General features: G+C 45.4%; 3 protein-coding genes and 1 long non-coding RNA gene across 4 annotated transcripts; 1 reads left to right on the top strand and 3 right to left on the bottom strand.

Annotated features, from left to right (window-relative positions):
* Positions 1–884: 884 nt before the first annotated feature.
* On the bottom strand, positions 885–5,752 carry rbm15b (RNA binding motif protein 15B). Its single transcript, XM_004558982.6, has one exon. It carries the CDS (start codon positions 5,471–5,473, stop codon positions 2,933–2,935), a length of 2,541 nt encoding a protein of 846 aa, XP_004559039.3. The 5' UTR covers positions 5,474–5,752; the 3' UTR covers positions 885–2,932.
* A 568-nt stretch (positions 5,753–6,320) lies between these two features.
* Positions 6,321–12,846, bottom strand: manf (mesencephalic astrocyte-derived neurotrophic factor). The gene is made up of 4 exons (XM_004558984.4): positions 12,636–12,846; positions 10,980–11,107; positions 8,491–8,632; positions 6,321–8,093 (listed from the first exon to the last, which is right to left on the bottom strand). The coding sequence occupies exons 1-4, from the start codon at positions 12,721–12,723 to the stop codon at positions 7,909–7,911; spliced, it is 543 nt and encodes a 180-aa protein (XP_004559041.1). The 5' UTR covers positions 12,724–12,846; the 3' UTR covers positions 6,321–7,908.
* LOC143418685 (uncharacterized) lies at positions 9,002–10,310 on the top strand. Its single transcript, XR_013098726.1, has 2 exons — positions 9,002–9,767; positions 9,886–10,310. It is a non-coding gene; the product is annotated as an uncharacterized LOC143418685 (long non-coding RNA).
* A 1,603-nt stretch (positions 12,847–14,449) lies between the features above and the next one.
* On the bottom strand, positions 14,450–19,462 carry oser1 (oxidative stress responsive serine-rich 1). Its single transcript, XM_004558983.3, has 4 exons — positions 19,095–19,462; positions 17,908–18,017; positions 17,638–17,754; positions 14,450–16,724 (listed from the first exon to the last, which is right to left on the bottom strand). The coding sequence occupies exons 2-4, from the start codon at positions 17,982–17,984 to the stop codon at positions 15,845–15,847; spliced, it is 1,074 nt and encodes a 357-aa protein (XP_004559040.2). The 5' UTR covers positions 17,985–18,017; positions 19,095–19,462; the 3' UTR covers positions 14,450–15,844.
* Between the last annotated feature and the right edge of the window lie 3,945 nt (positions 19,463–23,407).

The following is a 23,407-nucleotide window of genomic DNA, read 5'->3' as shown; positions in this document are numbered from 1 at the left end:
TGGAGAGTTTGAAATGTTCCCGCCATAATTTTTTAATTAACGCTTGGAAAGACTAAAAGTACGGAAGCCCATGAATGTCAAGAAAAGACAAACTAAAACAGAAAACAGAAGCTGTCAATTCATTTTCTTCCAATTCAGCACTGCATGGAGGCTAACCATCATTATTAAATATATACAAATTTATTTTTATTTTATTTACAAGAAAGATATTTTATCTTTTAGTTTAGAAAGTCAAGCTTGTGACTTAATTACAATTTAGTTTTAAGTCAAAATTTAAAAAAACAAAAACATAAGAACAGTTATTGCCATGATTTTCTTGCCGTGATATATAAAAATCATGAACAAACGTCAAAGAAGTGGAAACTGAAAAAATATAATTTTTTCAGCACAACTTTGATTTTTTTATTTTTATTTTTTTATCAAAATGAGAGAAAATACCAGAATTTAAACAACACACCGAATCATTTAATTATTTAAAAATAAAACTCATGCGTTGGGTCATAAAGCCAAAGTTAATTTCACTCTTTAACATTTTCATTATGACTTTGGACATGACCGAAAACGAGTAAACAAAAAAATAAAATCACGGCTAATCTTCATCCTAATTTTTTGTCTTACTGGCATTAACAGGCTTCCTTATATTTGTGCTTTTCTTCATCATCATTAAAGCATAAACACGGACCGAGTCGCTCTCACACCATCGAGCTGTATAAGAAACTCAGTTCAGCTCAACTCAAAGCTTCTTTACTTTTTCAACTGTTTATTCTAATTACTGTAATTTACTGGCTTCATTATTTATTCCGCCACATTTTCACCTCTCACATAATTTAGTGTCAAACTGTTTTACTCATTACATCTGAATGGTCTTAAAATCAGCCCTTGAATCATTGGTTAAAAGGTTTTATTTGACTAAAATTGACCAGAAAAATGACAATTTAAGGGAGAAAACATAAAAACAAAGAAGCAGGTGTGGATAACAGATGGACTGATGTATTAAAATCCAATAAAAGGTATAAATGTGTACAATATAAAACCAGTAATATGATCAAACATCAGCAGCTTCCTGGAGAAGCTGGCGTTTCTTTTTGTTTTGTTGACTGACAAAACCAAACTTTTTTTCCTGCATGCAACATCGAACACACTCGTACAGCTTCCAAACAAAACACCTGGAATGATTTTAAATTGATAAAAACACTAACTAACATGAACTTTACAGCGGTGGGGACGGAGGGTTGGGAATCCACCGGCCTCACTTAACCAAAAAAAGTCCCAGAAGAAGCCAACAGGGGGAGACAAAGTGCCGCTTCCCCCTCGGTTTACAGTACTCTGAATAAAACCACCCGGTGCTGCTCGGCTCGGACATTCGGGGCAGCTCGGTACAGTTCAGAGAGCGCACGAAGACTCCTGTCGGGGTTTAGTGTTGTGTGTAACAGCTTAGAATAGAAAAAGTGCTGCTCTGAGCGATAAGTGTGTGTACTCGTATCGTGAGAAATGACAGTTTAGTCTGAGGGTACTTCCTGCTCTCAGTGTCCTACTTGTGCAGATGTGCTCAACAGCTGGCGGCGACTAGACGATGTGAAAACTGAGCAGTTCGAAGAAGAGCACGAAGCAGAAAAAGCCTCAGTAATTATTAAAATAAATCCTCATCATTAACAAACAATAAGAACACTAAGAAGTAGAATAACCAAACGTGCTTCCTGACGTCACATTTATGATTCTCAAAGCAAATCTAATGATATTAAAAGTCAAAAAGGAGTAAAATGCAGTTTTGATAAAAATAAAATGTTTGAATTAAATTAGATGAGGCCTCAGTTTAGTCAATCAGATGTGAAAGTCTGGAGAGAAACATCAGATTTTACATTTTACTACTATATATAAAATCCATACATTTCAAATCTTTAGACTCTGATGATTTAACGTCGGCTTGTTCCGTTATCGTGACTCCAGATAATCATGAAAAAAGGGTTTTTTTGTGTTCTTGTCTTTAATATTTTATCTCTGAGCTTCTGCTCTTCTTGAAGCACACGTTTAAAAAGGCGCAGCTTTTGTTTTGAAGGGGACCTTTGTCTGTTTCCTGTTTGTATTGTATTTTCTCATCATTTAAGGATACTGAAGTGATCAGAGGATGAGGGCGGGGTCAGCCGACACCTGAGCTCTGAGGGGGCGTGGCCTTTATCACATTCAAGATAAGGACAGAAATACATGAAGTCAAAAATGTGCTTTTAATCTTAAATATCAAAGTGACGCATGGATTTTAGAAACATTACTTTCCAAATCTAAAACTTCACTTTTTTATTTAAACATCCTACTTTATGTTCTGTACCTTTGACACATAAACCACAATAATTTATAGAAATAATGATCAAACTTTTTAAAGATAATTTTTATGCTGTGGTTTTACAGCAAAGTTTGACTTTTTTAACTTTGTGACTTTAATATTAAACTTTGGTTTTATGTGTTCAACAAGTCAAACATCCAGTTTCTGTATTAATTCGGACTTTTTTTAGTCGTGACCTTTAAGATCGTTTTGGTTCACTGCTTCATGATTATGTCTTATTAGAAGTGAATATTTATTGTAATATTTTTCCTGCTTTATTCTGTCTGGCAGTCGGCTGGGTCAAGTTTCCCCGTCGATAAGGTGGCGGCGGCGTGTTTATAATCGCACGGACACGTGTAACAAACGGGCATTTCTCACGATACGACTTCCACAATAAACTCTACTTCCTGCCGGGACCAAGCACTGCCTGCGTGCAGCGTTTTAGCCTCATTTAAGTGTTTTATAATAACGCATTTTCCACGAGCCCCCGAGGGCGCCGCAGACGTAGTGTAGCTCGCCGTGTTTCATTCATAACATACTGAGTAAAACAATAATAATGCTTTTCTGTCTAAAAACAACATGGAAGTATTCCTCTGCGCTCACACCTGTGCAGGTTCAGTTAGTGTCATTGACGATCACAATAACCATGTGCTCCTCGTCCAGGTTACCCACAGTCCTTTTGGCAGCCTGCAGGTACTGCTGCGAGAACTCGCCGGGCGGAAAGGCGTACAGCATGGCCCCCGGCGCGCCCTCCTTTACAGCGGGGAGGCTCACGACTCCAGCAGCTTCTTTGTTCCGCAGGTACGTCACCAGGTGACGGAGCAAGCGCACCTGCAGGCCCGGCTCGGGGGCGGGGGCCTGGCGGTCGACGGGGCCCTGGAGGGCCAGCAGGATGGCGAAGTTGTCCGGGCGGCCTAGTTTGATGCGGCGCGACACCTCGTCGAGCCGGGTCTGGTCCATGCGGAGCCGCTGGGCGATCTTTAGCTGGCTGGGCTGGTTCTGCAGCTTCGGGCTGTCCTTCATCACGGCGCTGAAGAACGCCGCCCCGCCCTCCAGCAGGTACAGGTCGGTGGGGAAACTACTGTTCTTCAAGGCGAAGAAGCCGTGCCACGTCTTGGAGAGCGCCGTCTGGGCGAACTCAGACAGCGTGCTCGGGGGGGAGGTGGTGTTGGTGTGGATGGCAGCGGGGGAGCCGGTGGTGATGATCTCGCTGTTTCGATGGTGGTGGTGGTTGTTGTTGTTGTTGTTGACATGGTCGCTGGAGGACCTCTTGCTGTGGTGGCGGCCAGACGGGGGATCTTCTTCACTGGCAGCAGTGGCTGCGGTGGAGTGCCGCACCCCTCCGCCGCTGTCAGGGGAGTGGTCTCGTGGCTCCGTGGTGGAGTCCGGCGCTCTGACCCGAGCTCGGTCTGGGCTCGCATCAGGAGAGACGGTGCCTAGTGGACCGCGAACCCTGGACCTCACCCTCTCCTTCTCCCGCTCCTCCGTCTGCCTCTCAGCGGACACGCTCCTGCTCCGGCTTCTTCTCCGGCTCCTCCTCTCCTCCCGCTCCTTGAGCCAGCGCTCCCTACTCCTGCTGCGGCTCCTGGCTCCTCGCCCGCTCCTCCCGAACGCTTCCACGCCTGCCGTCCTCCTCTCCAGGCTTCGTGTGGGGCTGGTGGGGTAGTCTCTCTCCAGCAGGGCCCTCTCCCGCTCCCGGAGGGAGAGGAGGCTGTGAGAGGGCGGCGACAGGCGGTCCCTGGCCCCCCTCAGCTCCCGCTCCAGGCTGCGATGGCGGCTGTATGCCTCCCCGAGCAGGTCGTAGTGAGAGGGCAGCGCCACGGGAGGCTGGTAGCCAGGAGGAAACGGACGAGAGGGGCTCTCCTCCACTTTGGCGAAGTCCACCCTGAGGCGGCGCTCGGGGCCCCCCAGAGGAAAGCCCCTCATCTGTGTGCAGGCGGCCTGAGCGGCGTCCAGACTCTCGTACTGAATGTAAGCAAAGCTGTCCCCCTTCACATAGTCTATGTTCCTAATGCTTCCGAAACGGTCAAACTCCCGAGCCAGGGCGGCCAGAGAGTTCCCGGGCCCCAGCCCGCCCACCCACAGCCGGGTGGTGGGGTTGGCTTTGCCATAGCCAATTTTTATGGGGTTGCCTCCGATCAGCCGCCCCTGCATGGCTACTTTGGCCCTGTGCGCCATGTCCAGATTTTGAAACTTCACAAAAGCGTAAGCCCCGCCCTGCCCACGTGAAGGACGTTTAATCACCACATCCTCTATGATGCCATACTTGTCAAAGCCCCTCCTGAGTTCGGCCTCTGTGACGTTACCGTCCAGGTTTCCAATAAACAGGTTGCTGGTGGCCCTCTGGTCGTCCTCAGGTTTTAAATCCTCCACCACGGGCATGGGGGGGAAGCCGTAGGGCCGACCCCGCTCATCCAGCATGCCGTAATAATCCAGCAGCCTCTCCCTCTCCCGGCTCAGGCCCAGCTGCTCCAGGGCGTAGTGGCGGGCCCGGAGGTCCCTGATGTTGCTCACGCCGGGCACGGGAGGGGACAGGGAGCGCTGTCGGTACGGGTAGGGCGCGTGCACAGGTAAATACCCGACGTCGGGCGGCGTGGCGCTCCGCCTCCTCACGTACATGGGTTCGATTTTAAGCTGCCGATCTCCCAGCACTAACCTGGAGGACTTGGCGTGCCGGGCCTCCTTGGCGTCCTCCGGGTGTCGGAAATTGACGTAGGCGATCCGGCCCAGCTCGGGGGTGTGCGACAGCTTCACGCTGACGTCCCCGAACTTCTTAAACTCGTGGAATAGCGCGTCCTCCACGTCCTCGTCTGACACCTGCGAGCCCAGGTTGCTGATGAGGAGCGTCTTGTACTCCAGCGTGCCCGGGCGGGAGGCTGGAAGCTCGGCCGCGGCGGTGCGGAGGGGCGGCCGGCCGAGCAGGCTGAGTTCGTGCCGGTGGTGGAGCTCCAGGGCGGTAGCCCGCTCCTCCCGGAGCCGCGGCTTCTCCCGCTCGCGGCTGCGGCTCCGGCGGTGGTATCCCCGGCTGTCTGCCAGCAGCAGGGCCAGCGGTGGGGGCGGCGGTGGAACCTCTTCTCTCCGCGCACTCTCCCGCTCCCGTATCCGCTTGGCGGCGGCCCTGGACGGGCTCGCCTCTCTCCCGGCCTGCCGCTTCATTTTCAAAGGATGATGGAGCTCAAACTTTTCGGAGCCTGCGATGGGAATCCGGGCCCGGGCAGCGAAGTCCAGGCCTGTTAGCGACGCTGAGGCTGCAGACGGCAGCTACGGCAAACACACGCTTCTCCCCGGGCCGCTGGGTGACCGCACACACGCCGAGAAACGAGCACAAAGTCGGTTAAAAACATATCAGCGTCGGAGGGTCTGCACCAGCGCCGCCATCTTGGACAATAGGAATGTGCGCGTTCCCTCTGGAGGGCGGAGACGTGATGACGCAACCGTGGCGGACGTCATGACGCCGGACGCGTTATTATGGAATACAAAGTCGGGGCTAATTTTATCCTGCTGTAAACTGCACTTCTTACATATTTATTGGATTTTATATTTAATTTTCTCTCTTCTCCACTAAGCAATTACAACATTCATGAGTATCACTAAAAATGGCGATTCTTTGTGGCCAATACTTTATATCATTCATGCACCTTTATTTCTCTGCTTTGTTGCTTGTTGGGATGTGCACAAGATCTTTGTTCTGTAATTTTCTGTTTGAAATAAAGACATTTTGGGGGGTAATTTTCCAGCGTATTCCCAAATATCCAGGAGTGATACAGGGAGTAGTAGTTCATAGCTAATGAGAGACATGCTTTCATGTTTTAAACTAAGTCAGTGGAAAGTGTTCGATCATGCTCAGGAGAGAAGAACAAACTCATGTTTTTCTGCTTGTGACTGGTTTTCCTCCAGCTTCCTTCCAAAGGCAGCCATTAGGCTTTTTCAGAAGCAGCGGTGTGGAGTGTGAGACGTAGACAAAGTGCTACACAGGTGTGAGTGCATCACAGAGAGCAGGGCCTGGAGCTTTTCATATTTTAATGAAAAAGTAGAATAGTACAGTTGTAACAAATGACACTGCCTTACATGAAAAGTCACTGTGAGACAACAGCATATTTTAAGTTTTCATTTTTCATATGAAGCATCACACACAGCTTTTATCACCACCTTTAGCTACAGGTCATCCGTTTATGTCAAACAAAACAAGTTTCATCCAGCGTCCATCGAGACGCCGCCGCAGTCCAGAGTGGAGGGGCAGTTCAGTTCCACCACATGTGAGAGAGAACACGGTAAATGGTTTTTTCCCAACGTTTAGGGACCACGAACACATGAAGTGTCTGAGTGAGCGACATCAAAGGTGGATGTAAAAAAGTCAGAAACTGTATTTATTTATTAGAAATTGAAGAGAAAAAACCCTTAAATATTATCCTAAATAAAGTTTCCTGCTTTGCTGACAGTCACCCACACTTGTCATCGGTGGTTTGAAGTTTTGTGCTAATCTTTTTCCAAGAGCCGTGAAGTCCAGCGCCGCACTCGACCCGGGGCCACTCGTAAATCCTAACAAACCCGAGCGGCAAGCACAAATGATCCAAACAGCGCAGTAGAAGTGGGAACGTTCCAGGGAAAAGCAGGGTTTTTTCTGTACTTGACACCAGAGAGGATGGTGGAGGAGGGAGGGGCCTGAACAGTCATTTTAACCTGAGGGAGGCGGAGCTTTCTCACTGGCCGAGAAGGTGACGGGACGATTCTGCAGAGACCTTCAATCTAACGAGAACAGAAACACAAACTGTAGCTTTCCTGAAACAGATCACGGCAGGGTGGAGCTGAACAAACACTCAGTATGTCAGGATCACCCACAAGTCTCAGTACATCCACCCGTCCTGCAGTCACCATGGAAACAGCGGAGCTCATGTCAGAGGGGATCTGTGGGAGGAGCTTCTCCGACCAGAAACTTTAAACGTCTCCTCCTCAGGAAAACTTCCAGGTGACATCATCTCCCCGTGTTCTCCTCCTCTCCGCCACATGAGCCTAGCTCTGGTATCTTTTCTGTATCTGAGTATTTTCCCCAATTTAAAGGAAACGCCGCTCTGAGCACCTGTTTGGGAACCAATACGATGGCAACGATCAGGAGATCCAAACCCAATCATCTTATTTTAGTCTGGATTTATTATTTTTTGACATTTAGACAAATGAAAAGTAGCCGAATTCTCCATCAGCAGCTCCTGTTTTGATCTTCACATAAATGTACAGGTAACTCGTTACAGGTTTCTCCATGTTTGGCTCCTCGGTCACTCCAGGCTCCTCTTACTGTTTGAATTTCCCTCATCACGGCTCAGTCGCACACACTTAGAATTTATAAACATCCGAGTCAATGTGGTGAAGAAAACTGGAGGTCTTATTTAGGCAGTCACTGTGAAGATTATTAACTACAGCTGCTGCTGGCTCTCCCTCACTTAGAAGTACAGATCAGGACTACGCTAACATCTATACTTCTGAAACTGCCTCTTCAAATATTAAAAAAACAAAACAAGCATGCCCAACAAAACTCCCGCTCCGCCTTCTTCTCTGCGCTGGATTGCAGTCTGATCAGAGTCCATATATTTATGTTTTTACAGGTCTGTCCGTGCGTTGGCGGCTGCCGGCGCGTACTTGGGCATCAGCTCTGTGATTTTGCGGATGAAGTCGGACTTTTCAGCGCAGCCCTTGCACGACTCGCCCCACTCCTCCAGGATCTTCTTCAGGTCCTTCACTTTAAGCTTTTTCAGGTCCACTGAGGTCAGGTCCAACTGTTTATCTGCAAGGAAAGCAAGAAAAAAAAAATCAATAAGACTGAAATAATCAGAGCACGGCTGATTCATGTGGATTCATGAGTCCACGTGTTGTCTACGAGCAGCTGCGCCGTCTCTGTGAGCGACAGTTTATTCACGTCAGCCGTTTTTAAATCATCTCAGACACTCACCGCTCTTATTTTGAAGGGTCGGTACTCATCGATCAGCCACAGTTAAATTGATGATTTCATGTATCAAACAAAGGACGTATTTTCTTAAAGCTGGTTTATAAATAAAATATAATTCTATAAATAATACACCAGCTAAGCTACTATTATTGTTTTTTATTATTATTGTTGACTTCCTGAACTGTGGGGCTCAACCGTTTGTTAGGCGAGAAGATCCGCACTCTTCCCTCCTCACCGTATTTCAGCTCACAGATCTGGCCGTCCTTCTTCTTGAGCTTCTCGCAGATCTTCTCCACGGGGACGTGGTAGCTGAGCGGTTTGGAAACCTCATTGATCATCTTGGTTGCCGCGTCACTCGTTGCACCGATGTAGTAACACTGAACACAGAACAGGGAGGAGAAATCAAAAAGTTAAAGACGAATGAAACACGAGCGGCTTCGGTCACTCTGCTGGATTCTGCTGCGTCACGTGCTAAAATAGAAAACGTCTGCTTCAAACGGTTCATCATAAGAGTCCATTTACAAAAACCAAACACAGGAAGGTCTCTGTCCCAGGGAGCAGCGCTGCACCCCCTAGTGGTGGCAAGCTGCCCAAACACAACATGACTGAACTCAAACATTTTCATATAAACTGCGATCACATTCACTTACACCAGGGGTGTCCAAACTCCGGCCCGCGGACCAACTGCGGCCCGTGATCCATTTTTAATTGGCCCGCAAGTAATTTCATAAATAGAATAGAATATGGCCGCACTTCAACTTTTGCTTGAGTGCATTGCACTTCTTAGTTTTAACACCAGGGGGAGCTGCTGTTGATCAAGGCAGTTGCTCCACCAAAAAGGACATCACAGAAGAAATTTACCCCCAAGTTACTAAACATGGCAGAACCAAAGAAGCGAAAAGTAGAAAAGTGAGTGCAGAACATTTCAGACACGGTGGGAGAGTGAAGATTTCTTCAAAGAACTCAAGGGGAAGTGTGTCTGTTTGATCTGCACTGAAACTGTGGCAGTTATGAAAGAGGATAATGTACGACGTCATTATGAAACCAAACATCAGGCCTGTGCATCCGACACTGGTGCCGAGCCAGAGCAGAAATTAAAGCAAAGCGTAGCTCTCCTGCAGGGTCAGCAGCAGTATTTATTTCGTGCTCAAAAAGTCCAGGAAAAGGCTCCAATAGCGAGCTGTGAGGTCGCCCAACTCATCGCGAGACATGGCGAGCCTTTTTCAGATGGAGACCTCATAAAACACGGCCTCATTAAAGTCACCGAAATAATGAGCCCGGAAAAAGTGCAGGACTTCAACAACGTCAGCGTGTCCAGAAATCCAGTCGTGCGACGCACTGAAGACTCGTCAGCCAACATTAAACTGCAGCTGTCTGATGAAGCTGCGCTTTTGATTTTTACTCCATTGCATGCGATGAGAGCACCGATGCCACAGACGCCGCACAGCTGCTATTTTTTTGCGGGGAGTGGACGAGAGCACGAGCGCTTTAAAAATATATTCCACAGTACCCGTGTGTTAATAAGCATGCATGTGCACATGCTTCAAATATCAATAATACGCATGAGTCTTGTCACTACTCTGCTTTTGTGCACCACTTTCTTATATGCGTTTTTCTTGTTAACACGCAGAGTACACACCGCTGTGCACAGCGCACGCACACGTAGTCAGCTGATCTCATCTGATGCAGATCTGCTCCTTGATCAAGAAACATTTGTCCGGATTTTTGGCACGAGTGGCGTCGGATCAGCACCGCAGCTGGACGGCCCGATTTACATACCCAGCGCAGCTGATACTCACCAGAAGAATTTACTAAAATGATGCACTCCTGTTATTAAGTCCAGTTCAGTCTGTTAATGTCGATAATGGTTTCAAACGAACGTTCATAGGTGTGTTGCTGAGCCTAATAACTTGAAATGTACCCGTCCCATCTTTATTGGTTTTTCTCTGTGCTGTAAATCTTCTGTCTAAGAAGAAATCTGAGGCTGTTGTGAGAACGAGCTGCCAAAGCTTTTTCTGAATAAATCAATAAAGATCCATTTATGGAAAGCTGTGATGAAGGCAGTTTTGTCTTTAATTATATTCAACAATATAACATATTCGACCACTTTTAAGTGATTTTTCTAACTTTAATACACTAAAGTTAAGGTTATATATCTAATTTCTAGTAAGTGGCCCAGACCCTCCTATATTTTTATGTATGTGGCCCTCAGTGAAAAAAGTTTGGACACCCCTGACTTGCACTGTCTGGGTGTTTAAACAGGAGAAAACTAGTCTGAAAGTCAGAAAACCAGCAAAAAAGATTCAGCTCACAGACACTTTCCACATCAGAGAGCTGCAGGTGCTGATCCTGACACCCGGGCTGTGGCAGGTGACATCAAACCATGGTGATAAAATTTGAATAATTCGTTTAACTGACCAGGATTATGGTTGTGGGGGGAGGGGGGGCATTTAATCACACTCATTCCTGTAGCTTGTACTGCAAAACCTTAGAGGACCATCTGCCTCCATCTCGGCACATCCTCCTTCACTACATCCATGAATCTTTAACATTTCCACCATCCCTCCTCTGCACAAACCATCTCAGCCTCGCCTCTCTAACATTTCATCTCCTCACTCTCATTCACACACACCTGTTCTGACATGTTGAATCTCCAGCTCAGGTTCATTTTAATCGATCCAACCACCTCCAGCTTCCAGAAACATGTAAACGCGTTTTACTCACAAAGCGATTTTCTTTGCCTTTGGTGTCTTTGCAGCTCGCCGTGAGCGCCTTCTCGATGTCTGCGCTGTTAAACTTTACATCCTTGTCCTTCAGCGACTGATAAAACTTCCCCAGGAAGGTCACGCACACTGAAACAGGAAAACAAAAGTCAACTCGACGAGCGGTTAAATCTTTGTGTAGAAAGAAAAACACAAGCCAGTCACAACAAAGTCCCTCATCTTATTAAATATGTAGTACCGTACAATCGATATATAGATTAGATTTTCCTTTATTTAAAAAATAATTAGGATGTTTAAAATGTGACGACTTCTTATTCATTTTTTCCCTCATTGAATAAAAACTGAATTTGACACTTTGTCAGATAAAAACTTAGATTTATGTTTTTCACAAACAGTCTGTCATCATACAGAAATGACAACGGACGTACGGAGCCATCTGCAACCTGAAAGAGTAACTGAAAGCAGCAGAGATTTACGATAGAAACAACTTATTCCATATCAGGAATGAAGGAGAACAACTAGATGCAAATACTGACACTCGCAGACTTTCTGAAAAGACCCTGCGCACTTTAATTGGAATTTGCTGGGAGACTGAAAGTTAAATTCAACAGTCAGTGAGAAATAAAACCTGCATGTCTAGAATATCCAGTCAGAGCTGATTAAAACACAAATAAGGTTTAAAAGAGCTTATTTTATTTAAGTTAGACCACCACCAGACCTCAGGATGATTCCCACTGGTGGGTCAAAAAGTGATTTCCAGTATTTAAACTACTCTAAATGACTTGTTGGCCTACAACCTCTGAACCATATGTCAAACACACCTCTCCTGATAGAAACAGAGAAGCTCCATCAGTCTCTGTCAAAGCGACTCTAATATATTCTTTATTTATAAATGTAAAACTCTCATTGACATTAAAAAGAGAGATCAAGCCAAGAGGGCAGCAGGAAGTAGAACAAATGTAACATAACAGTTATATTGAGATAGTTTAAGTGGCCAAGAAGGACTGGCTTGTTTATAATGTGGAACAGTATGTACAATAGTTATAAAGTCATAATGATACCTGCAAAACACTTCATTTTATTTTATATCCAACCTATTGGCACATCCTGTTGATGCTGACTATTTATAAATATGAGCAAAGATATTAGACTTAAAAAAAAACTCACTTTGTGGCACAAACTGGGGTCCTGATAGGCCCCTGACTTTAAGGCTCGTTGGTTTTTACACTTCATTTACATGTTCTCAAACACAAGGTCACTTTTTAAGGTGATTTCCAACCTGGCTACAACAGCCAATCCAACCATTTCACAGGTGAAGCTTCAGACTTTTACATCCTGATGTTTGATTCTGTGTCAGCCTGCAGATATCCCGTCTGTGGCTCGCGCTCACAGGATGCTGCCAGGTGTGTCTGCAGGTGAGTTTTGGTTTACTGGAAGTGATGAAGCTCGTTATTCTGGTAACACGGGAACATTAGCTCTGGATGCTTCCTCCCCCCTCTTTTTGGAATAGTGACACCCCTGTAAACACCAGCTCCGCTCCCTTCGCCACGGTAACCCTGGCAGTGGACTTTAGACCGCTTTCGGGTGGAGGTCTTTGAAAAGTTGTTGAACCCTGGTCGCTGTAGCTAAGCTAACTGAAGCTAGCACACGGACCTACCTTCACAGTCTCCTTCCTTCAAGGCTTCGGAGGAACCCGGCACGAGAGCGAGGGCGAGCGCCACCGACAACCCGCTCAAACACAACATTTCTGCGAGGATAAACACTCAGAATGCCGCCCGGTTAACCGCTGTTGGACAGGGAGACTCCGCACTCATGGACCGCAGCCGCTTCTGCACAGACGCCGGTAAAGTGAACGATCAGTGTGGTCTTTCCGGCGCCACGTCACGCTACGCCAGCACCTCATTGGTCGAGAAGTCCGACTCGTTCCGGAGTCCTCCACGCATTCGTCTCTGATTGGACGGAGACAGAGCATTCCGGGGACAGCGTCCAGTTGGCGCCGGCTGATTGGTCCACACCCTCACCGTGCTCCCATAATGTATGTCAGCGGAAGGCGACTAGAGGCCCGTTATGGAGGACAAACAATGCCACATTTACGAATAAATACACAACTAGCTTTATAAAAACGACATTGTTAGTGTAAAGGGACAATCACAATACCGTTATCTTACTTTAGGAAATAAATAAATAAATTACAAAACAGCCTGACAAAAATGAAACTGGTGAAATATAGAGACACATTTTGATTTCATCATTTTTATTATGAAAGTTTGTATTTAAGATTTTCATTGTTAGTCTTGACATTTATCCAAGTATTTATTAGTCTATTTATATCATTTTTCATCCTCCATGGCTCAGATGTATCTGTGATATTAAATCCCAGTTTACATCTTCTATTTTATGATTAAAAATATGATGAAACTCTTCTGTTGGGCAGAATCGGGTAAGCATAGAAAGTAATCTCTCCTACAACAAAATACTGGCCCAACCCAGTTTTAGCCAGAGGCAAAATTGTAGTGCAAAAGCTGTGGTTTGGTTGCAGGTAGGTCAGAGAAAAATGAAAAATGAATGGCTTGGTAAATGGCCTGTATTTGTATAGCGCTTTACTAGTCCCTAAGGACCCCAAAGCGCTTTACACAACCTGTCATCCACCCATTCACACACTGGCTTCATCAACAGTTCACAGTGTTTACTGTTTACAGTCAGAGACTGTGTTCTGAGAGCTTCCTGATATAAACATGGCTTTTTACCTGGCTATATCACCTTGGTAACACAGTAATACATCACCTGGTCTGGAGCGAGGTAGGTTCATTTCTATCTTAAAATCAACTGAAAGTGCCACATTTTCCCTGATTGGTACAGCAGCTCAAACTGTGCCTCACACTGTCACTGGAGATTACATGTATTATTTTGGTGAAGCAGGAAATATAGAATGTTTTTATAGTTTACTCACACAGACTATCTATTCAATCAGATAAATTTCCCTTTAATCTGTGACAGAAGCATTTTTCACGTTTGGGTTTTTAGACTGTGGGACTTTTAAATGGATCCAGCTTAAACTCTAATGTGAGGCTGGAGTTAAATTGTTTTAGTGTGCCAAAACACACGTTTAGCATTTTTATGGAACAATAATTTGTCATATTGCTGCAGTGTTGCATTTACTGTTACTTTTATTATGTTCTTTATAGATTTTAGACACCATTTTATCATGATATAACTAATCACTCAAGCAGGTGACACTCATGGGGATCAATTTGTGCACAAGACACGGGAAACGCCCCTTTTTTGTGAGCGTGCCCAGAGCCTAAAGCAGAGAGCATGGTTTAAGAGACAGTTGTTGATAACTGCCATCTGTGACTGTGACTGGGGCTTCAGGGTTTGTGTTGAAATTATTTTATTACTCCCTGTAAACTCCGTGCGAGCATGTTAGAAAAATCTCTGATTAGCTTCATTGACACGAGTGAAGACGACGAATTCTCCATTTTTTACTTCTTTATTGAGTGAAATTAAATCCAGACGGGCGACTCCTGAGGTCGCCACAAACACCAAAAACAGAATCACACTTGGCATGACAAGTTCGCGTGTTCCTGTCTTCTGCAAGACCCAGCACCAGGAGCTTTGGCAACTTCATTTGTAAACCGAAAACAAACAAAGAAAGAAAAGTGATCCACAGGGCACAAAGAGAAAGGCGAAACTAAAGCGAAACAGCTGGCTGTGACGAGTTTCTGTCAGATTTAGTAAAAATCACAGAAAGACAAACAGAAACATTAAACGTGGGTTAGTCTATTCTGTGGCCATCAGCCACAACATTAAAGCCGCCTGCCTGACACGGTCTGCACACCTACTGACAGTCAGGCTCCAAAATACGACAGCTTCTGGTTATCAGAGTTACTGGATACGAAGCATCTTTAAACAAATCTGAGAGAGCGTGCTATCAAAACACGTTGGATTCAAATATAATCCACTTCAACACGTTTGAAGCGCAGTCGAAGGCTCTGGGCCTCATTTCTGGATTATTTTTGTCACATTAATCTCACCGTCTTGTAGTTAGTATCAATTTTTTTCCTACATTTGTAGGTATGTGTCCTTTCACTCACCCGAAGAAAAAAGAAAGACAAAAAAAAAAGTTGAATTTTTATAACTTAATGATTTTTCTAACATTCAAAAGTCACACCCTCCCCTACTGCAGGCACAGCGGGCAGCCGTGCACCTCTGGTTGTGGGTTTACAGGCTGACACTGTGTCACTGACCCACTAAACCAAACTTATACTGAATTTATGACAATTATTCAGAATAACGTTTAATCTTCATGCAAATTTATGAGAATTTCATGAGAAAAACAGCAACCTGTCTCTGTGCATTAGCCCTGTGACAGACCTGCCTCTGGCCCTATGTCAGCTGGAAAAGCCTCCAGCCCCCCGGCTCCACCTCCAGAAAGGTGGGTTAAAGTTAACGCTAGCAGAGCGCTAGCAGGATGTGCTTGGACCAGCTTTGAAACGGCAGCCTGTGGCCCCCGGGGCTGGTTCCTATGGGCTCAGGGGCCTCTGTGAATTGGGCTCCCACAGACCCTCGATCGGGCCAGGAGCTGTTTTGTTTTGCTGCTGTAACAGAGCGTGGGAATATAACAGACGTGGATTAACAGAACGTCACAACTTAACATGTGGATCTCACCTATGAGTGGTTCTAATGTTGTGGCCAACCTTTGTCCATTTAAATGAAACTTTTATTCCTAACTCTTCCTTCTACTAGCACCTTTCCTACTTTCCTCCAAGGCCAACTTTTCTCTCATCGACAGAAAAAAATACCCTTGTTACCGTCTTATCATTTTCCTTATCTGACATAATAATAGTGGTAATAATAAATCTGACTCTAAGTGTACATCATCTCGGCCATGTGCGACATCTTTTTGGGGATGTATAAATAATACTCCATGTAGCCAGAAAGGTCCTCTATTGTGATGTCATCCACGTAGGCGCGCGCCTGCTCTGAGCAGGAGCGAGGGGAGCCTGACGACAGCGCCGGAGACGCCGCCGCGTTACAGCTGAGAGTTCTGGATGCTTCCTCGCTGCTCGGCAGGCTCCTCTCACACTCCGATATGACGTTGCGGAGCCCCGTGAAGGAGTAGACTTCCACACCGTGCCAGCCTTGATGATGGCACTGACACTCGACCCCCTGCTTGCCGTCCTCTTGAGACTCTGAGCTGCTTCTCTGGGCACAGGAACAGGCGGCGTGGGGACCCTCGGCAGACCTGCCACTGTGGAGTTCGGACAGAGCTCGGAAGTCAGCAGCCTCTGCCGGTCTGGATCTCGGGGATGTTCCCGTTCGGGTTTCGCTGCTCTGCGGGCTGCTGTCCTCACTCGACTTTCCTCCGGCCAGCCCGGACGTAGCGGTGATGATAGTGGGGATCTCTTGTGAGGACTGTGGGGAAGCCACGCTTCTAATATGCGTCTCATAAGCAGCACAGGATCCAAAAACCAGAGTGGGGACATGCCCGGGTGAGCCTGGAGAGGAGTGCTCTTTTGGGACCGGGATGGCCACGGGCGAGGCAGCTAGTCCGTCTGCTGCCGGACGAGGTGGGGCAGGCTCAGGCGCGGCCAGGCGCTGGTGCTTCGGGCAACCACTAGGGGGCGACAGTGCAGACGCTCCGGAGGTGCTGCAGTAGGTGAACTTTGGTGGGTGGAGGATGGGCGACTTGGACCTGCGACGGCGCTGTGTTCTGGACGCTCCTCTGGAAGTTTTCCTCATGCAGCTAAAAGGACGAGAGAGAAAATCAAATATCACAAAGAAGAACTCCAAAATAAACACTCAACGAGAAAAGAGGCGTCACCTGAAAGACACAACACAAAGTCTGACCTTAGAAAAAACCCTCGCTCTTATTTTTCAGTCCAGATGTTTGCTGACCTCTGAGCTACAATTCCACCCAACCCCTGATGTCAGACAGACTTTTATCTCCATCAGCCTGGATCACAGCTAGCATCTGCAGTCCTGGTTCTGTTCTGAGGATCTGCTCTGAGATCAAGAGCCACTGTAACCAGAACCTGCAGCAGGCGGAGCGCCGGTGCCACTGTGCCGAGCTCACAGATGCTGCACATCAGAAGAAAGGCCACCAGCTGGAGAGGCAGCTGGTTACTGCTCTGTTAGTCAGTTTCATTTAATCATTTACTCTTTGCTGTAAAAACCAAAAAGTCACCAGTGTTGGAATATCACTGGCATGAATGAATACTTCTCCACAGACTGCCACATCTTAACATTCACAACCTTCACAGGTTGTTTTTAGAACAAAAAACAAAACAAAACACTAAACACGAGGGTTAGATCTCCTCCTCACGTGTTCACGTATTTATTAAACAAGCAAACAATGCCTGACTTAAACTTTATGACTCAGCTTAGAGTTAAAATAACCAGTTTAGCCTGTTTTTTTCCTAATGACGCTGAATAAAAACCATTACACTCCACTGGATTAGAACAGTTAAAGCATCCACCAGTTAAGAAAAGTCAAACCAGAGTGTCTGAGTCCTGAGGCTGTGTTTAGGATGGAACTGATAGAACGAAACGTGCCTCCTCTTCTTTTCTGACTCAGTGGAAAAAAGCTCACAATGATGGACACAAGTATCCACACTGTCTGTTCCTGTGATCGAGCGTCTCCCAGAGAATCAGCCTACCTGTGCCAGTTGTCTTTCGGGCAGCCGAGTTTGGGCTTCGCTCCGCTTGAGTCGAGACAAGCTCGCGATGTTGCTCTGGAAGTTACCGCCTCCGAAACACTCACAGCTCCGGGCAAACTGGAAGGAGAGAGGAAAGCAGAGTTACTGCCATGTGATTCGCTAAATAGACAAGGAGTCAAACAGGTGAACCTAATAAAGTGGCCTGTGGGGGTTTTAATTTAAAAAAATCATTTTAAAATAAATTAAAAACTTTTTTTGGCCTGTGTTTACCTCTCAGCATCAACCCTCAGCTTCTTGAACGCCATCTGCAGCGTCTCCTCCTCACAGTCCTTCCCTCCTGCCTCCATGGTGGGAGGAGGCCGCTCTGACCAGCCACCCAGCTACAAAATAGAAACACACAACAGTGTTTTGCAGATAAAGCCACACAGGTAAGTGCGCATCACGGTTTCCTTCACAGAGATTCCAATTTTAATTAAAAGTCACATCTGTTATCAAGCGGCGCTGAGAATATGCTGCTTAGTGGGAGCAGCTGTTCAAAGAGTCAGTATAATGAAAACACTGGACGAGTAAACAATATCAGAAAATTAACTAGAACTAGTCTTTAATCAAATCACACACACACACACACACACACACACACACACACACACACACACACACACACAGAAGATGAGAAAGACAAATAATTTCAGCTCCTTAAAGAGGCATTTCTGTGTTTTCTGAGTCAACATTTTTTTATTAATTTCCAAGTAAATTAAATATCAGACAGACCTAAGTGGTCATAAGAAGGTATTTTCTGCCTTTCTAAAAAAATTACCAACTACTACTCCAGTAATGAAAAAATTCAATTAAAAATAAAGGCCATATTCGCTGATCCAAGGAGCTAAAATCAATTCTAAAATAAACAATAAATCAACAAACACTGAACTTTTGAGATTGTTGATATGTTATTGATCGATCAGCTGGGCTATAGATAATCCAATCAGATCGGCAGACGTGATAAACGTGACAGCAAACTCGGAAAAAACACGACAGCAGGGGTTCCGTTTCTGAAGGAAATATGAGTGCTATCCACCGTTAACTGAGACATTACAACTAATAACTCAGAGATCACTCCACAATGACACGCAGAGTTCTGTGAATGAGTTTAGCAGGCCTCTAGTTAAAGACGAGCGGAGCCGCTGCCAATAAAAACACATTACTTGAGATAAACCGAATAAATGAAATGAAACGTGACACCGAGAGATTAATGCACGTCTGTCGAGCTTTCGCAGTAAAATTAGACTTAGTTAATGCCTGAAACGCTGAAAATCTCTGCATGTAAAGAGCGTGTTTTCAAACCTTTTGCACTAATGCTAGCAGGCTGCTAGGCTAACTAGCTAGTTCGGCATTGGAGGTCATATTAACTGCTGTTAAAATGCTTGCAACACCTCTAAAATACAGGAGGGCATACTTACGGTTCAGGATATCCCAGTCACGGTGAAGGGAGAGAGGTGCCCAGGGCATAGAGGGGCTTTTCCTCTGAACGGGCCCTCAGATGTTGGTTAGCCAGGTAGGCTATCCAGAGCTACGCTAAGCTAAGCTAGCTTCAGGGTCTGAACGTTTTTGAGCGACTCTTTCTCCGGGACAACGAGATCTGTTCCTTCGGGGGGAGAGTGAGCACGGACGGTTACATGGAACCGGACACGGATGAATACGAGCCGTGATGAACTAACGGAGATAACAGCGCAGACATTCGGACTCAGTTCGAGACGTTTCTCTGTCCTCGGCTTGTTTACAGTCGAACCGTCGCAGTGACTCTGCAACAACGCACCCGCTGACGTCACGCTCCCGACAGCGAGCTGACGTCACTCTTCAAAATAAAACTATTTTATTTATAGAAAAAGTGTTCACCCTCATTTCTTTATATTTGCTTCCAGGGAGCCAGAGTGTATTTAAAGCTTCACAGCGCTCCAGCTTTATGATGGACGGTTAAGGCTCTTGTTTAGGCATTGGCTGCTTTTTACCCGCAAAGAAAGCTCCACAACACAATCTGGTACTTTCATTGTTGTAGTAACAGTTTTTATTATGCAGAGTATGTGTAAAGTAAACGGAGTTTCGGTAACAACAGGCCTGCAGATGTGCATCTGTACTCTCTGAATGCATCAATGAAAGCGACCACTGAGAGGCAGCCTCTGCTTTGGTTTCGCCGCCCGAACCGCAGCTCCGTATTTGCTCTCGGGGACTGCACAGTTGACTTTCTGCATGACCTGGGATTATTCATCTGGGTGTGTCATCTTCTGTTCAGCGCCCGGGGATGAAAAGGATCGTGAACTAAAGCAATCAAACCAGTTTTGGACCAAAGGAAACAAAAGGGGGGGAAACACAGCTGTTTTCAGGGCAGCCTGTTTGCAGTGATTTCACAATCTGTGGATTTCTCTCTCGTGTCGTCACTTACAGCGTGCAATAACACAGGCTGATAGTGTTTTTTTGTTTGTTTTTTTGTGGTTGGTTTGTTTGCTTGTTTTTAAATCAGCAATTCACCGTCAGAGGGATAAATAATATCCTTAGCATATGAGTAACTTGGAAAAACAGAGGTTGTTATGATCAACATGGTAAAAAAGGAACAAAGTGCATTCACTCAAGCAGGATCACCTTTCTAAAAACCAGCCCGTGGGAACACAAACTTGTGTCTGGAAATGAGACTAATTTGTGGTGCGAGTCGGACTCTGAGGTTTGGGGAACAAAGATCGAGGCTGAAAGCTGCTGTGACCACAAACCAGCAAAGTCTGTAAACAACACGAACCAATGGCTGAAAACACTGCGACTGCCAAACCTGCAGCTCTTCACCGACTTTCAGAGCTACTGTACAGCCCCCATTCTCTCAGATTACACCGAGAAATAAAACATCGTATAGACCTGGTTTCATCCAGCTCCCAAGCAGCCTGTACAAACTAGAAATGAAGCCTCCAACATGCATTCTTATAAAGGCCAGCAGGGGGCGACTCGTGTGGAATCAGATTGTATGGGAATGTTTGGGAAAAGAAATCTATTTCTAACTTGACTTATGAGGATAATAAAGACTTTCCAGATGTGAGGTTATGGTTTTAAGTTCCAGTTTTGGGTTTAAATCAATACAATGTGAGACCAGTTTTGTAAACAAGTATGATTTGGGAAGTGTGCTGTTACCATAGTATAGTTTTGAAAATATAAACAGCACATTTATGCTGTTTATGTATATCTTTGTATAAATTATCTATGATTTGTTTTTAAATGATAAAATCTCTGGTGCACCGTGCTCAGCATCTCAGTCAAGTGTGATAAGAAATTAGATTAATTAGATTCATTTGTTGTTCTAAATTGCGCGTTATTGTGTGTCTCTCTGTGTTAGCCTGGCGACCTGTCCAGGGTGTATCCTGCCTCTCGACAGCAGGATCAGACTCCAGCCCCCCTGCGTCCCTGAATGGGATAAGTGAAATAAAATGCAGAGATGAATGAGATATAAACCTACTCTAGTAAGAACGTGACGCAGTGTTTTCATGATTTTCACAACTTCAAATTTTGAATTTTGTCTCTGTTAAGACTGGTCGTCAGGGAGACCCTGCAGATTATTACTGAATGTAAATGCTGGCTGAGTGAGTGTGCAGCATCCTCTGTTCATCAGTCACATTTCACTGTCTAATGGTCCTTCAGCTAGCCAGCCACACAATTTTAGTAGCATTAACCTGAGCAAGCATGCTACTGTTAGCTACCTAGCCGTAACTTTGCTACACTGCATGAGTCTGGTGATGGTTAGCTCGTAGCACTAACTCAATTCCATTTTATTTATATAGCATGTCTTCATGTTTTCATTTATGTTGGAAGTGATAGCAGAGCTGTACGTTTGAATTTTGTCAGAAATCTCTCAGTCAGAACATGCTATATCATATTTAGGTGGAAGCTAGCGAGCTAACTCCCTGCTAACTTCTAACTCTGTTAAACATCATAAATCCTGTTTTCATGGATGCCTGCATGTTAAACTCAATTGTTACACCTGGTAAAGCAGCAACGCTGATCATTTTATTAAAGATGAAAGAATTTAGACAGTTTTTAACTCTCAGTGATGCTGCAGTGTTCGTTTGACTTTGGGATCTGAAGCGGAGTTTGGACCCAGAAACGGCTAACGACGGCAGACTTGAAGGCCAGATACTGTATGGCCCTGAGCTGAAACATCATTAAAATGGTGGGACAAATGACACGATCGTACCCTCGTGCCTTCAACCCAGCGCAACACGCCAAGTTACGAACTTGAAAGGCGCACACCTGGATGCTGCACCACAAAGACTGTGTCCTGCGACACGTGTTGTGATATGAAAATTGGCTCGCTACTCCCACGACACAGGCGACACAGTGAGCATGACGGCAATGTTAAGGAACAATAAGAGTATTTTAAAGACGTATGTGGCATGATAGACTTCCTGTACGTGTCCTTAAATCAGTCTGTGAAGAAGAAGCTCCATCGTCTGTCCACAAGGTAAATGAACCTCTTCTTATGATGGTCATCTTTCATATACAGTCAGTGCTTTTTCAGTACAAAAAACATAAATTCAATTTACAAATGTATAAACAATAAAAGTGAAAAAATGTTTAGTGATTTATTCAAACACATACAGACATTTGTCTTTAACAAACATTTAAAAAGTGTTTTGAAGTTTCTTGCATAGTAGAAAAATAAAATGAGATTTAAACACTGTGTGTGTGTGTTTGTAGGTGTGTCTGTGTCTGTGTGTGTGTATGCAGGTGTGTGTGTGTGTGTCTGTGTGTGTGAGTGTGTGTGTGTGTGTGTGTGCAGGTGTGTGTGTGTGCAGGTGTGTGTATGTGTGTGTGTGTGTGTGCAGGTGTGTGTGTGTGTGTGTGTGTGTGTGACTTTTCCCGTCACTGACTCTGCACCTGTTGCATTAGTTTCTCAAAGTTTACAGCCTTAAACATGAGAGCAGCGTTTGCTCTGCAGCAGTTACAGTCGGCGGGTTTTCACAGAGCAGAGACAGGAAGTCTGACTGTAAACGCTGACAGCCTGATGTCTGTGGCTGCTGCTCCGGTTTTCTCACTAAGACAACGAGGGGGAACTCCACACAGAAGCCCACCGTCGTGCAAACATCCTCTAAGTCAAACCTCACCGATCAGAAGCAGCCAGGATCTTGTCTTCCTCTGTGATGTAGCTGCAGCACTTAAAGAAATAAACTCACGAACGGCACAGGCGGAATTTTTCTCAGCAAAAAGGTGAAAACCACACAGAGACCATCAAAGACGCGCTTCATACTCTCCGCTGCTTTCTAGAAACATCCTTCTTCAGAAGCAGCTCAGAGTGAATCTCATTTATGAGAACGGAGGGGAAAGTACTCCGACCCTGCTGAAAGTGAAAGATGCTGAATTTAGAATCAGAATCAGAATACTTTATTGATCCCTGGGGGAAATTATTTTTTGTTACAGTGCTCCATTTTAAACCAACATTAAGACAAGACAGACAATACGCTAACTAAGAATAGTACAATATATACATATATATACATACATACATACATAAGTCACTTATAAATAAATAGTTGGAAAAGAAACATGTGTAGCTGTAGCAGCAAACAGTGTGTTAAGTGGATGCGTTGTACAGGGAGATGGCCACAGGCAGGAATGATTTCCTGTGTCGTTCAGTGGTGCTTTTCGGTAATCTCAGTCTCTCACTGAACGAGCTCCTGTGACTGACCAACATGTCAATTAAAGAACATTTTGCAGTCGTACTTTGAGTCGGAAACTTTTG

The sequence above is a fragment of the Maylandia zebra genome, linkage group LG5 (genome assembly GCF_041146795.1).
Source record: "Maylandia zebra isolate NMK-2024a linkage group LG5, Mzebra_GT3a, whole genome shotgun sequence".
Classification (NCBI taxonomy): domain Eukaryota; kingdom Metazoa; phylum Chordata; class Actinopteri; order Cichliformes; family Cichlidae; genus Maylandia; species Maylandia zebra.
The sequence above is the reverse complement of the archived record's forward strand: the minus strand, read 5'-3'. Positions and strand labels throughout refer to the sequence as shown.

Excerpts from the sequence above, each read along its gene's own strand:
- oser1 (XM_004558983.3), bottom strand. The coding sequence starts at position 17,984 with ATGGAGGCAGGAGGGAAGGACTGTGAGGAGGAGACGCTGCAGATGGCG. Across the intron at positions 17,755-17,907 it reads CTGAGGGTTGATGCTGAGAG|TTTGCCCGGAGCTGTGAGTG; the intron begins GTAAACACAGGC and ends CTCTCCTTCCAG. Across the intron at positions 16,725-17,637 it reads CCGAAAGACAACTGGCACAG|CTGCATGAGGAAAACTTCCA; the intron begins GTAGGCTGATTC and ends TCGTCCTTTTAG.
- rbm15b (XM_004558982.6), bottom strand. The coding sequence starts at position 5,473 with ATGAAGCGGCAGGCCGGGAGAGAGGCGAGCCCGTCCAGGGCCGCCGCC.
- manf (XM_004558984.4), bottom strand. The coding sequence starts at position 12,723 with ATGTTGTGTTTGAGCGGGTTGTCGGTGGCGCTCGCCCTCGCTCTCGTG. Across the intron at positions 8,633-10,979 it reads AAGGCAAAGAAAATCGCTTT|TGTTACTACATCGGTGCAAC; the intron begins GTGAGTAAAACG and ends TTCTGTGTTCAG. Across the intron at positions 8,094-8,490 it reads GATCTGTGAGCTGAAATACG|ATAAACAGTTGGACCTGACC; the intron begins GTGAGGAGGGAA and ends CTTTCCTTGCAG.